The sequence below is a fragment of the Coptis chinensis genome, chromosome 5 (assembly GCF_015680905.1).
Source record: "Coptis chinensis isolate HL-2020 chromosome 5, ASM1568090v1, whole genome shotgun sequence".
NCBI lineage: Eukaryota > Viridiplantae > Streptophyta > Magnoliopsida > Ranunculales > Ranunculaceae > Coptis > Coptis chinensis.
Window position 1 is genome coordinate 78,249,547 of NC_141460.1, and position 15,208 is coordinate 78,264,754.

The 15,208-nt window shown below is 33.9% G+C and overlaps 1 protein-coding gene and 1 long non-coding RNA gene across 3 annotated transcripts; one reads left to right on the top strand and one right to left on the bottom strand.

Annotated features, from left to right (window-relative positions):
- Positions 1-1,778: 1,778 nt before the first annotated feature.
- LOC147499069 (BTB/POZ domain-containing protein) lies at positions 1,779-4,213 on the top strand. Of its 2 annotated transcripts, none has more exons than XM_086560882.1 (2): positions 1,779-1,897; positions 2,491-4,213. In XM_086560882.1, exon 2 carries the CDS (start codon positions 2,543-2,545, stop codon positions 3,965-3,967), a length of 1,425 nt encoding a protein of 474 aa, XP_086417008.1. In that variant the 5' UTR covers positions 1,779-1,897; positions 2,491-2,542; the 3' UTR covers positions 3,968-4,213. The 2 variants fall into 2 exon arrangements, with proteins under 2 accessions (XP_086417008.1, XP_086417009.1); XM_086560883.1 differs by lacking the exon at positions 1,779-1,897 and adding an exon at positions 1,956-2,088.
- Positions 4,214-11,282: 7,069 nt separating this feature from the next.
- Positions 11,283-13,504, bottom strand: LOC147499070 (uncharacterized). The gene is made up of 6 exons (XR_015194405.1): positions 13,235-13,504; positions 12,743-12,817; positions 12,481-12,561; positions 12,350-12,383; positions 12,132-12,236; positions 11,283-12,041 (listed from the first exon to the last, which is right to left on the bottom strand). It is a non-coding gene; the product is annotated as an uncharacterized LOC147499070 (long non-coding RNA).
- Positions 13,505-15,208: the final 1,704 nt, after the last annotated feature.

The following is a 15,208-nucleotide window of genomic DNA, read 5'->3' on the forward strand; positions in this document are numbered from 1 at the left end:
TAGAATGAAGAGACGAAAACCTTTCGCAAACTAAAACCCCTTAGCTGCACAAACCTCGAAAACTGACAAAACCTTTTCGTATTCCCACAAAAGCAATCATAACTCTCCCACAAACTGCCGCGTTCCCGCACATTTTTTAAACAGAGCAAAGCCAGCTATGCGACACGTGTTGAACGCTTTATTATATTTTTTCTTTTTCCATAATACAGCTGTCCAAAGAACAAATAAAATAAAGGGGGCTGTGTAAGTACCCTCCGTTCTGCGCTCATATCACTAAAGCACATGTGTCCATACCAGGTTGTATCTCCACCAGCTCATCTACTTGACCAGCACATCATAACGACCTAAACTTAGGTCGTCCCAAATCTCAGTTATAGCCATATATGAAAGCAAATTATCTAGCGCAATCTTGGAGTTCAGTCAACACACCAATCAAGGAGACATTTACTTTGTAACATCAGAAATAATGACGAATCATCAAAATAGCACACAATATGGATCCCCTTGACAACGGCCTGAAGCAAATAAGGAAAGTCAGCTCAAACATCTATAAGTAGAGAGAGATGAACTATGTAAGACTTGATTCAAGTTTACCCCAAGAAACTTGATACGTAGTCAACTCTTGCCCTAAGAAAGAGTGCACCCATTCCCTATCAAACAAATCATCAAGTTGTAGACCCAAAATACCAAACCTCTACGTATAATATCCAAGTTGATCGAATAGTTGCACAATCAAGGATCGACCATTTTCAAGAGCAGCCCTAACACGCGATAAATGCCAACGTCTGGGAAATTCATAACTTAACGCTGTTAAACATATACTATATTTTTTATTCCAATTTCTGCTGTCCATATCTTTCAAAGCCTAAATTTCCCATTCGCAACTGAAAGAGTTTGGCAGCACAAGAGACGGACAACCGTCCAATTCAAGTAAACGACCATTTCTACACCTGCAGTAAGGGGCTTCTGAATTGTAAAATTTCTCCTTAACAGTGTCAAAAGACACCACGTAAAAAAGTTTCATTTCCATGCCAATATGTAACACTCCGTCAATGGAAACGAAATTCTCTGCATCTAGATACGCCTTTGATATGTATTCAAAAGGTGAATTTACCAATTTCCATGTACTAAAGCCAAGAACAAGTACTTCACACCCAAGCAGTATTCCATTTTTTCTATTCAAAGCAGCCGACACCACTTTATACTCCCCAGTGGAATCAATGAATATGATTTCACGCTTAATATCTAAACAGCTGCTCCTTTGAATACAAGGAGGCAGTATGAGAATCTGACCAGTAACCGGATTAACAATCCATAACTTACTTTCCAAATCCTCTAGCAATACTAGGCCATTGCAAGCACTTTTCGCATTTAAATTCTAAACTACAAATACTAACCTCATTATTGTCCTTTATCTGTATAATATCAGGCTGTCTGTATTGAGTTCCCACTGGAACTGGTATGGCAATGAAACCAGGCTTTGCCTGACGAAGATGCGCTGCAGTGAAAAAGGAAGTATACCACTAGTCTTTGCAAAAATACCTAAGTTTCTGAACTTCACGTGCATGAACCCTCGTAACTATGTTGGAGATGGAATCGATTACTAAATATGGAACAGGCAAATTACTTTCCTTTTCACAGCATACTGTCTTGTCTTGAAGATTTTCCATAAAAACGGTCTTCGTACTTCTGCATGCAATGCTTAAGGCGGCTATTCTTTAGGTTTTGTTTTGGGCTTTTTATTACAAGTTTGCACCCAGCCCATGGACTATTAAAAGCCCATAGTCAACGTTTCCTCTGCCGATATTTTGATGCTTAAGTAATCATCACTCATCTACTGGAAGGACTTTGAATTGCTATTTCTGCTCTTTCCATTTCATCAATGGATTAAAAACTAGTAAGTGTTTTTTTATATCTCTCTATTGGTTTAGATCATATATTTATATTGAGCGAAGAATTTAGTTGCTTTATACCAAATTAGTCATGCTGTGTCCACTTAAAAACTTATAGTAGGACAAGTGAACTTTGCATTAACTTCAACTGTGGAAAAAGAAGAAAAAAAATACTTGGAAGCTGTCATTCATCAGAGTAAGCTTTAGATAGATCATTAAGTTGGACTGAATTGATGACTAGGTGCAAGATAATCAAGTTTTCATGCTATTAGTTCCTTTGGTGTTTTGTGTATTGCCATTTCTGCTTGTGATACTCTTCAGAAGACCATTATAGTTTTAATAGATATAATTTGGTAAGTAGGAATGCTTATGAATGTTTGAGCATACATAATCTTCATCTTCATATACATATTTGTTTTTCGGGTTCTATCAAACATTTTCTGGCTTGTTCGATTGTTTGTTTTTCTTTTCCGCTGCAAGTGTGTTCTTGATTATTACTCGATGAAGTCACAGTTTTGAAATGGTTGTGTATAATGTTTGGCTGGTTCCAGTAAGTATTACCTTTGTCTAATTCATATTGTTTTGTTCTTTGATGCAGATGCATAACTAAGGTTTCTATACTCCAGTCTTCATGCCTACACATCCCCAGAATGGAGGGGCAAAATTCTCATTTGACTTGTGAAACCCAAGCGCGTGACCGTATTAAGCTTAATGTTGGTGGTAAGCTTTTTGAGACAACCGTTTGGACTCTACTAAGTGCTGGTCCCGATTCCCTCCTTGCAGCTCTCTCTGCTCGACACCAAGACAACGAAGATCCAATTTTCATAGACAGAGATCCTGAAATATTTACTGTCCTCCTTTATTTACTTCGTACCAATCGACTCCCTTCAACTGCTCGCCGATTCTCCAAGCAAGAACTCACTGAAGAAGCACTTTATTACGGGGTTGAATCTAGATTTAAATTGGCAATTTTACCTCCTCCACTTGTCGGAATTGATGCTTCTCTCATTGAGACAATTCGGCCCGCTTCTGATGGTTTTCCAACGGCCTTCACAGCTGGAGCTGGCGATGGTTCCGTTTGGATTGCACATGGAGGTCAGATCTCTGGCTATGATTTGAATCTGATGCATGCTGGAACCATACGGACTCACCTTAATTCTATCACTTCCATCCGTCGCGTGTGGCCGGAAGTAGCCGCAGTGGGGTCGAACTTTGCTGCAGGACTCCACTTTTACGACTTCTCCAGTGGGCGGCACATTGGATCTACTCATTGGACTGATTCAACCGATCCACGAATCTACAAGGCCAAAGTGTATTCTATCACTGATTCATCAAATTCAGTTTTTGCTTCTTTTGATTGTTCACACAGAGAGAACTGTATCCTGCAAATAGATAAATCAACCCTTAAGATTGCATCAGAAATCGGTCGTCTACCTGGGAACTCAACTAAAACCGTGGTTCCAAGGAAACTGACATTTTTGGCAGAACCCGGCATCATCATTGGTAGCTCAGTTAGCTCTGGTGCATTTGGTTTCTCAGGATACATTAGAATTTGGGATCCAAGATCTGGAGTGATGGTTTGGGAAACTAATGAGCCAGGTTCAGGCCGCAGTAGCAGGTTTGGCGACTCGTTTGCTGACGTCGATGTTGAGGTGGAAGAGTCGACAATGTTTAAGGTCTGTTCGAAGTCGGGAGATATAGGGATGGCAGACTTACGTAACTTAAAGGACGATCCATGGATCTATTTGGAAGAAAAGAATCCAAGTTTGAGAAACATGGGCGGAGAGGAGAATAGTGTCATACACTGTTATAGAAAACAAGTGTTTGTGAGTAGAGAAACAGGATTGCATGTATGGTCTCGTGTGGCGCAGAGTGAAGAAAATATAGAGAAAAGGGATTTCGAAAGGTGGTGTTACAGAAGGAATTATGTAGATAAAGTCGAGGACTACAAGGAAAAAGGGATGATAAGGCGGATGGAAGGTGGCGGAGACAGGTTGTTCGTTAGTAGAGAGCGTGTTGAAGGCTTGGAGGTTTGGGAGAGCTCTGATTTATCTGGAGCTATTTCAGTTTTATGATAGCAACCTTTCGACACATGAGTATGGATATAGTGCCTCCTGTGGGAGTAAATGGAATGGCTTGGTCTGTATCCTGTCATCCGTGTGTCTTTGAGATCCTTTTGACACTGCAAGATTTGCTCTGTGAGGTGATATTGCATTTGATTGTATCATTACCAACTTGTTTTACACCCAAAACAGATCCAAAACAGATGTTTAATTCTGAAAGTTCTTACGTCATTGCCACAACATTGTTGCACGGATAAATTTTTGGCTTTCAAGTTATGTTTCCTTGAGTTTGTATGTGGTGAGGCCAGTTCTACACAACAACCATGAGAGATTAATGTCAAAAAATCAGCGAGGACTTACTAATGACTTGTGATATGTCTAGTTAGTGTTTAGTTAGACTAGCCATTTGGCCCGGCCTATGGCCGGACTTGCTACATAGATAGCTAATGACTCAAAAACCTAAAGTCTACTTTAATAAATAATATTTATATATATATATACTAACTTTCGAACCCGTCCTACGAACGGGTGCCGTTATATTAAATTATCAGTAAAAAAATATAAGAAACTATGCATAGCTATGAGATATGAAAATTATATTAATCAGTCATTCAAATTTCTTGCACCACTCTCTATAAAAAGAAAGCACCAAATTTTGATAAAACTCATCGACTTCTTTTTGTTGTTAGGTTTAATAATAGAAGTTTGATTGAGGTTTTGTGAGAATACCCAATATGACGAAGATAATATTGAAGCTACTTGAATAGCATGACATTCTTAATCATAATAAAAAAAATTATGATAAACACTACTTAAAATGCAAAACTATATTTGTCGAGACATTTATTCTCCCTACATATAATACAAACATGTTTTAGGGTTATTAGTTCAATGCATTTGCATCAAGTTTCTGATTTTCCATTAATTATTATTTGAGGTTAGTTCAATGTAGTATGTTGCATTCAGTTTCCAATTTCTCATTCATTATTCTTTGAGGTTAGTTCAATACAGCTGTATTAAGTTTCTGATTTTCCGTTAATTATTATTTGAAGTTAGTTCAGTGCAATTGCATCCACTTTATAATTTTCCGTTAGTTATTCATTAAGGTTAATTAAGTACAGTTGCATCCAATTTTTGATGTTTCGTTAATTACTCTTTGTGATTTGTTCAATACATCCGCATCCAGGTTTCGATTTCCGTTAATTGTTTTTCTAGGTTAGTTCGATAGTTTATAATTTCTAGTTATTTATGCTTTGAGGTCGGTCGATCTGATTACATCCGGCTTCGATTTCAGTTCACTATTCTTTGAAGTTATTTCAATGCATTTGCATCCAATTTCTGATTTTCCGTTAGTTAATCTATAATTTTAGTTTAATGCAGTTGCATCCAGTTTATGATTTTCCGTTAATTATTATTTGAGGTTAGTTCAATACAGTTGTATCCAATTTTCGATTTTATGTTAATTGTTTTTTTAGGTTAATTCAATGCATTTGCACCAAATTTCTGATTTCCTGTTAATTATTTTTAAGGTTAGTTCAATGCATTTAGATCAAATTTATAATTTCCTGTTAATTATTCATTTAGGTTAGTTCAGTGTAGTTTCATCCCTTTTTCAATGTTTTGTTAATTAGTCTTTGAGATTAGTTCATTGCAATTGCATCTAGTTTTTAATTTTCCGTTAATAATTCTTTAAGGTTAGTTCAATACATCTGTATCTAGTTTCTGATTATTTATGTTTTGAGATTAGTTCGATGCAATTACATCCTGTTTCTGATTTCCCGTTAACTATTCTTTGAGGTTATTTTAATGTATATTTGCATTTAGTTTCTGATTTTCCACCAATTATTCTATGAGGTTAGTTCAATGCATTTGCATTCGATTTTTGATTTTCTGTTAATTATTTTTTGAGTTTAGTTAAATGCATTTGTATACAGTTGATGGTTTCTCATTTATTATTATTTGAGGTTTGTTTGATGTATTTGCATACCGTTTACGATTTTCCGTTAAATATTTTTTAAGGATTTGCATCCAATTTCTAATTTTCCATTAGTTATTCTCTGATGTTAGTTTAATGCAATTGCATCCAGTTTCCGATTTCTAGTTAATTATTTTTTGAGTTTAATTTATTGTATTTGCATAAAGTTTTCGATTTCCCGTTAATTACTCTTTGAGTTCAGTTATGTATTTGAATCCAATTTTTGGTTTATTTTTAATTATCCAATGTGGTATGTAATACCAACTTCTACTGATCCATATGTAGTGTCCTTGTAAACATGACATAAAAAATAAATTATGTTTGATTTACTATGTGGGATCATCAAAGATTATCTAGTTCCCGATTTTCCATTAATTATTCTTTAAATTATGCATGACTCACTATGTGGAATCTGCAAAATTATTATCGGGTGTTATTATATTAATTATTCTAAAAAATATTTGCAAATATGCATAACTATTATATATTAATATTATATTCTCATCCAAATTTCTTATAACGTGAAAACCTCACTCCCCATTAAAAAAAAAACTCACCTTTGATAAAACCCTTTAACTTCATTTTGTTGTTTAATAATATAAATTTGATTGAAGTTTTGTGAGGTTGCCTAATAAGGCGAAGTTCATATATATTGAAGCTACTTGAATAATAAGGAGTTACCAGTCATATGGAAAGAGATAAGATAAACACCATTTTAAATGCAAAACTATACTTATTAAGACATTCTCACAACATATAATCTAACTATGTTTTGAGGTTAGTTCAATGCATTTGCATCCAGTTTCTGATTTTCCATTATTTATATTTTGAGGTTAGTTCAATGCATTTGAATCTAATTTCTGATTCTCGTTAATTATTCTTTGCAGTTAGTTCAATACATTTGCATCCAATTTCCAATTCTCTATTAATTGTTCTTTGATGTCAACTCAATACATTTGCATCCAGTTTCTGATTTCCCATTAATTATTATGTGAGATTAGTTTAATGCATTTGTATACAGTTTTCAATTTCTCGTTTATTATTTGATAAGGTTGCATTTGTATCTAGTTTTCGATTTTCCGTTAATTATTGTTTGTGGTTAGTTCAATGAATTTGCATCCAATTTCCAATTTCCCGTTAATTATTTCTTGAGGTTAGTTCAATGCATTTGCATCTAGTTTATTTTTTAAGATGAGTTCAGTGCAGTTGCATCCGGTTTCCGATTTTTCCGTTAATTATTCTTTAAGATTAGTTCCACGCATTTGCATCATGTTTCCAATTTATAATTAATTTTTCTTTGAGGTTAGTTCAATGCATTTGCATCTAGTTCCCGATTTCCCGACAATTATTTCTTTTATATTAGTTTGATGTATTTGCATCCAAGTTTTGATTTCCCGTTAATTATTCTTTAAGGTTAGTTTAATGCAGTTGTATCCATATTCGATTTTCTATTAATTACATTTTAAGATTAGTTTAATGCTTGCATTTGCATCCGATTTCGATTTCGGTTAAATATTATTTGAGGTTAGTTCGATGCATTTGAATCTAGTTTTGGTTCCCCATTAATTGTTCTTTGGACGTTAGTTTCATTCAAGATTATATATGTTTTGAAATATTTGTCATTATTGCTTTGCCGTTATTTTTTTTTCCATTTTCTATTATATATTTTGTGATGTTATTTTTGGTATAATTTAATTTTTCACATGTAATTTGTTTTGATTTGGTATATAATTTATTTAAGCCCAACGTCTACTTTAACTGAAAATTATATATATATATTGTGGCCAGAATTGTGATATATATATATATATATATATATATATATATATATATAGTGTTGAAAATTTATAAATTCATAAATTTAATTGGAATCTGCCGTAATTATTGTGACCAGAATTGTGATTTTTGGAATCTTTAACTATGAATAAATGTTGAAATCCCATTGTGAATGATGCATCAAATCGAAAGGGTTTTAGGAAAATTGTTTTCGGTGAAAACTATTGTTTTTAGCAATTTAGTTTTTTTGTCTCATATTTTTTTTCGTAATTAGCTATATTTTTTGGGAAAAGTTAGAGACTCTATGAAACTCTAGATAGGATTGTTTTTGTGAAACTCTAGATGGAATTGGTTTTTCGTAATTAGTTATAGTGTTTAGAAAAAGTTAGAGACCATATGAAACTTTATATGGGATTGTTTTCTTATTTATATCATACTTTTTTATAAGTAGTAATAGAGTTTAGAAAAAACTGGAGTCCATACGAGTGTTCCAAAAAATAGATTGGTGAGGGTGTAACAATAATTATGACATATTCCAATTATATATATATAAAGAATTGGAATATGTTATAATTATTGTGGTCGTAATTGTGATTTTTTGAATCCTTAACTATGAATAAATGTCTAAATCACACAGTGGATGGCGAATCAAATCGAAAGGGTTTTAGAAAAATCGTTTTCGGTGGAAATTATTGTTTTTAGCAATTTATTTTTTTGTTTACTATTTTTTTTTTCTTAATTAGCTATATTGTTTAGGAAAAGTTGGAGATTTTGTGAAACTCTAGATGTGATTGTTTTGTCATAATTAGCTATAGTGTTTAGAAAAAGTTAGAGAGTATGTAAAACTCTAGATGAGATTGTTTATTTATTTATATCATACTTTTTTATATTTAGTAATAGAGTTTAGAAAAAACTGCTTTTATATTTAGTAATAGAGTTTTTAAAAAATTAGAGTCTTTGTAAGGGTATAGTTATAATATATATAAAGATAAATATTTGTTTCCTATTTTATCTCCTATTTTTTCTTAATTAGCCTTGACACGTGGACACTCTAGAAACGCTTCCTCAATTGAAGAAGGTAGAGCTATAATATATATATAAAGATATATATATTGATAGCTAATGATTCATTGCTTATAATATATATATACTTTGTTTGATGGGTTTATGTTTTTCTAATTTTTTTTTAAGTATTATTGTCCTAAAAAACAAAGTAAATTTAAAATAAAGCAATAGATAAAAAGACATATAACATAAAATCGAAGCTTAAAGTATATAAGTGCTAAAACGTTATAAGTTGAAATAGGGCAACAAATGAACTCCTCTCCAATCCAAGTTAACCCAGAATAGCAGATGAACTATATAAGAATATTAAGCCCATAACTCCCCTGAAACTGTGAAACCTTTTATGGGATTTGAAGATTGATAAGCTAATTTGAGGGATTGTAATAGAGATGGGGATTTATCACATTAAAGTAAGGACACTAAATACATTATAGGGTTAACTAGTATTACCCCTCCACTAGATGAGCCAATTAGGATTTCACCCCTACTAGATGGGAAATTAGGGTCTCTCCCCTAAATACACACAAAAAAAATTCGGTCAACCCACTTTGACTTTTTTTTTTTTTTTTTTTCCATTTAGGGGAGACCCTAATTTTCCATCTAATTGGCTCATCTAGGGGGGTAATACTAGTTAACCTTACATTATATTGTAGCATGAACTAAATTGGATAATAGATTCTACCCATTGGTCAGTAATTTGTAATATACATGATATCAAATGTCGTTAATATTTTCAGTAACAATAATCTAAATGAAGGACGCAAGTCAGGAACAAAAGGGATGATTTATTTAATACTTCATAGTTACTTACAATAAAGGACGAAAGCTTCCTCGCAATTCATCGAACACTTGTCCTTCACACATTTTTCGTAAGTTCCTACATAAACAAAAAAAAAAAAAAAAAAAAATAACGAAAATATATACTTGATTTAAATCCACTTAACTGGCACAAAGCAAAATGCAAAAGACATCTTAGCATTGAAACATATAATATACGTTGAAAATAAAAACCTTTTAGAAACAAATATTTAATGTGGTAACCTTTATGAAAAAAACTAAAATCTATTATCTTTAGTGCCAAAGATAATGAATTTGTCCGATCCATACAATCAAGCCCGTCTTATGGCCAGGCCTACTAATATATATATCCAATTTACAATGTACATCAGGGGGAGTTTATTTGCAAATTTAGCAACTATAATCTGCAATAGCTTTAACAAATCAACTAATCCATGTTCAAACCACATTCCATTTAATTCCTCAAAGTTCAAGCCATGTTCCGTTCACAGTCATCAAAATTGTGTTACCAATAAAATCCCTTGAAATCAAATGTTCTTCATATTGTAGAAAACATAAATATTGTAGAAAATGTGTTCTGAAACAATATTCCCATGAATCATAAAATTAATTAGACTTATAGAACACAGGATCACTCAGGTAAAAGGATTAAGTCATAACGTTGGTTTATATGAAATCAAACAATATATTTGGTGATGCAGCACCTATATAACTCGTGCATATACTTAAAGAGCATAACTCCAAGAGGGTAAGAGAATATATACACGCAAACGCTTTCAGTTTATTACATTAGCACGTGAATCGGTTTTCAATTTATTATATATACCACCTGCACAAAATCTCATCCACATACTTACATACGTATATGCATGTCTCATGCACATACTTACACATATCTAGTACTTCAACGCACCTGCACAAACTTTTCTAAAAAGTGGCTTGAATGATCATTACCTAAATTTCGTGACAAATGAATGAGAGAACGGACATTTGCAACTTTGCTAATTCTCGAGAATTCTGCCGGCACATAATCCCATTCCTCCCCGAAAAGGTGAAACTTTTTTATGCGGTATTTGATCGTTGGCCCTACAGTATGGTAGGAGACAGTGATTAGAGAATTTAAAATTTTGTAGTATTAGCGTATTGCATGAAAATGGAAATTCTACAAATAAGAACTATGACATGTCGGTGACCTTTCATTGCCATGGGTTGAAGGCAAGATTATCCTCATACTTTTTGGGGTTCAGGTGAAGTGCTGGAGGGCATACCATAACTGTCCAACCAACTGGAATTGTGTACCCTTTAATATGGATCACCCCAAGTTCATGTTATAAATCTTGATCGGATAAATAGATCAATATTATAAGCTAAGTTGTGGGGGTGATATGGGCTATGTACTGCTATAATATCCATCACCTCAATAAAATGAGGTGCTTCATTGTAATACTATATGAACAATATTCTTCATATAAACTGTATATTGGACCACTTTTTTTTTTATATATATATATATATATATATATATATTTATATATATATATAATATATATATATATATATATTGCTTTTAAATTGAAAAACTAAATGAAACTCCAATACAACTGGGTTATGTTGGAAAATGACAGTAGCAAATGCGTGATACCAAGCCCATGTAGCTCCTTTGTGAGCAAGTACAACTATAGTAGACTTCACCAAAAATTGGGTGTGCGCAGGTTTGCCTTCATCCACTATAGAAAAGAAGTATAAAGCTTTTAAATGGATTCTCTCGCAAACAAACTCTAATCCAAACAAACTGTAAAATCTTGAGTTGGGTTGCCATAGTAGACCTTCAGTAGGCTTAACATTGCTATTTATTTCTAAGCTGCATACAGATACTTAGGCCTGTAGGAACTGATTTTCAGACCGACGCATGGTGACGGAAACAATTGGAAACGTCCTTCTGAACTTGGGGGCATCTGATATTGATGCCTACTTGGAAGAGCTTCTTATTGATCCTGTGTGCATTTTAAGAACAAACCAGCAGTGATGTTAATGTGATTCTGAATGGGTTCGCTGTTGCAGTAAATGCTCTCTGACAGAGAGTTAACCCGCACCTTCCCCAAATTTGTGCTACCATCAAGTGGTGCTTAAACAATATAATTACATGAGTGCAAAGGTGAGGCAACAAGCAGCAAATCGATCTTATGTCGAGGATAGCAGTTGTCTTGAAGCAGTGTCAACTGTCAAGAGGAACAACTCATGGGTTATCTGGTTATCTTGTTTGACCACTTGGGAATAGAGTACCAAGAGGTTGTGGGCTTGATTTTTAGAGCATTGAAGACAAATAGTCAATGGTGCTGGTTTGAGAAAATGAGTCCCTGAATCATTCAATTTCTCAGTTGGCACACATTCTTAAGAACAGGCATAAAAGGGTGGAGGGGAATTGTGTTGAGCTTGATGGTAGGATTGCTGATCGAAGAGCTGAGTTTGTTCCTGCAAGGCAGTGAATGAGAATATGTTTCAAGCTGTTATATATGTTGAAATCCCAAAAGAACGAATAGACATGAAATATACATCAAGTACCACATCTGTATAGAACGAAACCACATTAGTATCCTTATTCCGTCTTTTGTCAATTTCTCATAAAGTTTTAATAACTTCTCTTGAGTTAGAGAGTTTTAGACCAAGCTGCAACCAAGTACATTCATGTTATGCATAGAAAATCATCTCATATAAAAGATCAAAACCTATAGTATTTTACAGCATGAGAAACAATTGTTAAAGTAGTCTCTACTCTCTACCTTTGGTTCGCCATTCAGACCATGATTCTCAACCCTTGAAATTAGAAGACGAGAAGCACACACAATTAATACAACACAAAATGATTAAGTGTATGATGCAATAAGGAAATTCCATAAGCAAAACAAATTACCTTAGGCTTGGTAAATTAATAGGTTTTGGTACGGTAATCTTTCCCAAAGAAGTCATACCTCCTTTTCGAGCCGAAGCCCACCTAAAGATGACAACAAAATGAAATATTTTAAACTTCAAGTCGCACTGTTAGTGGAAGTGTAATCAAGCGCCTAGGACATCAAGCAAGGCAACCGGAATAAGGCTCGTAAATGCTAGAGTAATAAAGTATAAGGTGCATAAATAAATGGCCTAGAAAGAAAAGAAAAGAAAACAATGTGTACCTTCGCTCTCCAGTAATCATGCTTGACGAAATATTTCAAATATAGTTGAAAGGGCATCCAATCAAATTGTTAAACCTAGAAACACCGAGAAAATTAGACATTGATACTAAAGCCAGTAAACAACACGCAACGTTCCTATCTTAGTACAGTGCAATACAAACCTTTTTATTTATTTGTTTTCTCAACCCAAAATATCTATTCATCTAAATCACACCAAAACCTCCAAATATCAAATTTATTCCAGCTACTATATTAAACTTTATTAATTAACCATATAAATCCAATACCCCAATACGAACCCTAAATAAATGTAACTAATAATAAACGACATGAAAATAATTTAAATTTAAAGGGGAAGGAAAATAAGTTACCAGATCTCCATAGCTATTTTGGAGGGGGGAGTGATGAATGAAAATAAATAATAAATAATAAAATCTCTTTGAAAAGGGGTTATAGAAAAAGAAGAATAAAAAAAAAGTAAAGAGGAGTTACCCAATTGGAGGATCCGTCGATCTTGTTTTCTTTTTTCTACCAACAAAGCAATTTGGATTTGAGATGAGGAGAAGAAGTACCGGAAAATGAATTGAGAGAAAGATGATACGTTTTGACCTCGTTTAATTTTGGAAGAAGAGATGAATAAGAGAGAGAGTTTGAAGAGATGATTTTTTTTTTCCGAGAGTCCTGAGTGTTTTGTATAATTGAAAAAAAAAAAAAATATAGAAAGAGGTTTTTATCTATTTTGGGTTACGAACAATTGAAATCGGCAAAAAAGTGCGTAGAATTCATTTTTTTATGAAAAATCTGATGTGTCAGTCTCAGAGAAAAAAAAAGGGGTTGACGTGGGTCACTGGGAGCATTTTCCACTACTCAGTATTAATGGTCTTTGATTAGGGTTAACTAGTATTAGATGGGAAATTAGGGTCCCCCTAAATAAATACACACAAAATAAACACGGTCAACCCAACTTGATTTTTTTTTTTTGTGTGTATTGGAGGGGTGGGGGGAATCCTAAATTCCTAATTGGCTCATCTAGTGTGTGTGTGTGGGGCGGGGGGGGGGGGGGGGTAGGTAACCCGTTAGATTATTAACTCAGTTACTGATACAGCTCTGTTGCTCTAGGCCAAGTCCTTCCCCAAAACGCTACTAACCTTGCTGGCGCATAGATCATCATGCACTGGGAAGTTAAAAGGAGGGCGTCTGTGTGTCATACAGCATTATAGAAGAAAAAAAGAAAGAAAACACAATGGAAGAGAGATGTTACTGCTACCTACCTACCTAACCAAACATACAAGACCCGCAAACACAGGAAGGTAGGGAAGAGCCCCACCTCTAATGGTTGTCTCTGGCTTTAATAAGTTGGTGGTCTGGTTCACTTCAAGCTAAATTATTATCAACGGATATGTTATGAGATACTATATGTGATCGATTAAACATCCTTAATTTATGGTTTAAGTTGTTTAGACGATTACATTATTCATTTTTATATGTTTCTTTTCATAATATTTTTGACAGTTGGTGCTCATTCTCCCACCCCCAAAATTTATCATTGGCAAGTTGGTCTTCATGTGTTTTTAATAGCAGAGACTTCTTGGGAAGTTATAAACCATTCCAAATTACCATCTTTTGATAAGAAAATAATACATTCAATGAAAAGTAGCATATATCTTTTTCTCTATTTTTTTTTAATATTAACAAAAACTAAGAATTGTTAAAGGAAATAGTTAGTTGAAGCTCTTAATTAAGTATTTTGTTCAGCTTTTTATGATTGGGCACCTTCGATTAAGACGTGGACCTTGATATGATATGGACACCCTACACGGCTAAACCTCAGTTACTACTCGAGCAAGCTTCAAGGGAATGATTATATCCCATATACATTGCCAGTTTGCCACTATATTTGACATTTTCTCTTCTACCACCAAAGTTCTGAAAGGAAAATTTTAATGAATATGCCACCATTTTCCACAATTCTTCCTTAACCAGCTTCTAGGGTCAACGAAGAAGCATTTTAAGTTTTTAACTGACACATTGGTGCAGGAGAAAATTTTAGAAGATTTAAAAGATGTGGTTCTGAAGAAGAAAGAGAGTGACAATTAAAACTTGGAGATCAGTTTGGTTCACATCTTTTAGGCGTATATAGTATTTCATTTGATTTATCCTTCTCAGTTGTTTTCTGACTCTTTCTCTGTCACAATTTGAGGAGTAAATTTTGGAGACGAATCCTTGACAAGGATTAGGATTTTAGGAACCATTCCATCCAGGCCGGTGAAAGGTCAACGAGTCTTTTGAGTTTTCATTAGTGTGCTTTCAGGACCTGCGGCCTATAACAACCATGGGTACCCTAGAAGACCAGGAGTACCTTTGTCATCAACACCTATTATGAGATCATGCTTAAAGTCAATTAGTCAAGTCTCCACCCAACTTTAACCATTATAGGCAGGAGGCAGCTTCCTCTTTCTCATCATC